General features: G+C 37.0%; 1 protein-coding gene across 1 annotated transcript; it reads right to left on the bottom strand.

The window, feature by feature from the left end:
• Positions 1–203: 203 nt before the first annotated feature.
• On the bottom strand, positions 204–1,739 carry LOC141593025 (antimicrobial ginkbilobin-2-like protein). The gene is made up of 2 exons (XM_074413958.1): positions 865–1,739; positions 204–453 (listed from the first exon to the last, which is right to left on the bottom strand). Exons 1-2 carry the CDS (start codon positions 1,718–1,720, stop codon positions 371–373), a joined length of 939 nt encoding a protein of 312 aa, XP_074270059.1. The 5' UTR covers positions 1,721–1,739; the 3' UTR covers positions 204–370.
• Between the last annotated feature and the right edge of the window lie 805 nt (positions 1,740–2,544).

Raw genomic sequence — 2,544 nt, 5'->3', positions numbered from 1 at the left:
AGGTAACTGGTTAAATAAGGTACTTGTCAAACACTTGCAAAAAAATTAGCTGAATTTTTTGTCAAATATGCTATTTTAGTCAAATAAATTACCTGAAATATCGTGTCAAACGAAACCCTATGACTTATTCACAAAACTCCTAATACCCTCCCACAATTGTAACGCAACGCAGTATAAATCAAACGATACTATTGGGGAGATATGAAAAACCATGCATAATCTTTAAAAGTTGTCATCTCCAAAAATTCAGCTTGCCACTTATTTAACAAAATTCATAACCTTACAAATTACTATGAACTATGTCCCCATAATTCACATTAATTCCTAATATTCTTGTTGCTCTTACATCGTCCAGTGACAAAATAGAAGGTTATTGCAAGTAATCCAGCTGCAGAAGAGCTAAACCAACAATAACAATCGCGATCATCTTATTAGTTGATGTTTTGCTATTACCTGCACAATTTCATTGCATTGAGAAGTTGTAAATTTGCTCTATGCATGTTTCCAACACAATCATAAATCTCATATTAGACTAAACTTGTAAAATCTGAACGTATAAGATCTGAACTAAACTTATATGATCTCGAAATTATAGAAACCTGGGTATATATGTATGAATTGAACATAACTTTTCAAAACTGAATTTATAAGATTTGAACTAAATTTTATGATCTGAACTATTCTTAACTGAAATTATAGGATCATCTGTACCAGTGTACCTATAAGATTTATAAGATTTGCATGCATGCGCGGATCTATGCTAGTTTGTTACTAACACCTAATATGTAACAAAATTACCAAAAATCACAAAAATAGTCTCTCCAAAATTTTAGTGTTTTCGCAAGAGTTTTGAGTATAACTTACCACTAGTAGGACTGATTATCATCGTCCCCGTCCCCGCCCCTGCGCCCATCCTTGTTGCATTGCTCCTTGGCGGTGGCAGTGGTGGTAATGATGGCGCGACCGTCCCCATCACATCAACATTTCCATTAAAAAACTGATACGTTTCAAATCTAGCATTGCAACTAGGCCGAAGTAATCTAGACCCTTTACAAATTGGGAATTGTGCAATGGCATCTTCCAAACATGTCTTACAATCAGAACTACTAAGGTCAGGAGTACACTGTGCCAACCCATAAACCATTACCAAACTCGTAAACACCACACCACCCGTCGCATACTTAATCTCCGACCCACCACCCGAAGCATGGTCCATAATATTGATCAACATATCATCTGTTATATTTGTAAATCGCAATACATTTCCCGTAACATTTTGTGTGTTCGATAGGATATACCCAAGCTCATGATCGAATATACCGAAAAACGACTCGTTCGAGTAACGTACCATACACTCGTCGTACCAAATAATACCCACTTTTCTGTTAGGACAATACGTATCCGGTAAGTCCGTGGTTGCCGTGTTGACACAGTCTTGACATGAGCTTTTGCTCTGGTCACCACGGCAGAGGAAGTGACCGTATACGACATTGTTCGTTCCGACACCGGCTGTTGCGGCGTGGTAGCCGTAGCGGTTGGTGGCGTTGGAGGTGAGGTAGTGAAAGAGTGTGTTTAGATTGGTTTGGTATTTGGTGTTGTTGGCGAACATGGTTGTGTTTGAACATTCGGAGGAAAAATAAGTTGCTGCCAATGAAGATTTTAAATTGATTATCATAATGAACATTGGAAAGAAGATTAGCAATAAACTAAATTGAGACATTTTTTTGGAAGTTATTTGATTTTTTGTTTACCAGGTATTTATAAATGGTTGTTAAAATAGCCATTAAGTAGACCTGGCAAACGAGTCAATCGGATTATGGTGGGGTTGGGTCGGATCAATTTTGTGTTTGCAAGAGTTCAGGTCGGGTCGGGTCATTTATCGGGTTAACAATAATCAAATTATTTATAGATAATAATTAGTGTGCAACAATAAACATTTTGGTCGGAGCTATATTGGTTTGAGTCAAATCAAGGTCGGGTCGAGCTCTAATGTTGAGTACGGAATCGGTCGAGTTATTTGGGACCGGTCATTTAGATTGGTTAATTTTACCAGGTTTAACCTTAACAATAACACAAAGTTAAGTGTAGTGGAGTTCGTAGATTTGGCAAAGGCGACGACCTAAATGATCTGACCCGATTTGAGTAACTTGATCCGAGACACGAATAATGTCTGGAGTAGGATAAACCGAACGTAACTTATAAGTCGAATTGACCTGATGTAATAACTAAGTACCCAACTTGATAGTTGTTAAGACTTTTTGACTCGATATGGAATAAGCTAGTTTAAAACCACCTAAATCGAAAATAACTCGAATTGACCTAGACTTACCAATCTAAAATTTAAAATTAAGTTTAGGGATATTCTACATGGTACCCCTTAATTTTTCGACATTCTACATGGTACCCCTACACTTTTTAAAACATACATGGTACCCCTAATTGTTGTCATTATCACTAAGTGTACCCCTAAACTTTATTTTCCGTCAATTAAACTCAGTTTTAGGCGTTAAGTGATTACTTGGATGCGTAGCCAAGCTTGTCATT

The sequence above is a fragment of the Silene latifolia genome, chromosome 7 (assembly GCF_048544455.1).
Source record: "Silene latifolia isolate original U9 population chromosome 7, ASM4854445v1, whole genome shotgun sequence".
NCBI lineage: Eukaryota > Viridiplantae > Streptophyta > Magnoliopsida > Caryophyllales > Caryophyllaceae > Silene > Silene latifolia.
Note: the sequence above shows the minus strand (reverse complement) of the source record. Positions and strands in the feature narration are given on the sequence as shown.

What these genes read in the sequence shown, in the direction of transcription:
- LOC141593025 (XM_074413958.1), bottom strand. Translation starts at nt 1,720, where the DNA reads ATGTCTCAATTTAGTTTATTGCTAATCTTCTTTCCAATGTTCATTATG. An exon ending in GATAATCAGTCCTACTAGTG is followed by an intron (nt 454 to 864) that starts GTAAGTTATACT and finishes GAAATTGTGCAG; the next exon opens with GTAATAGCAAAACATCAACT.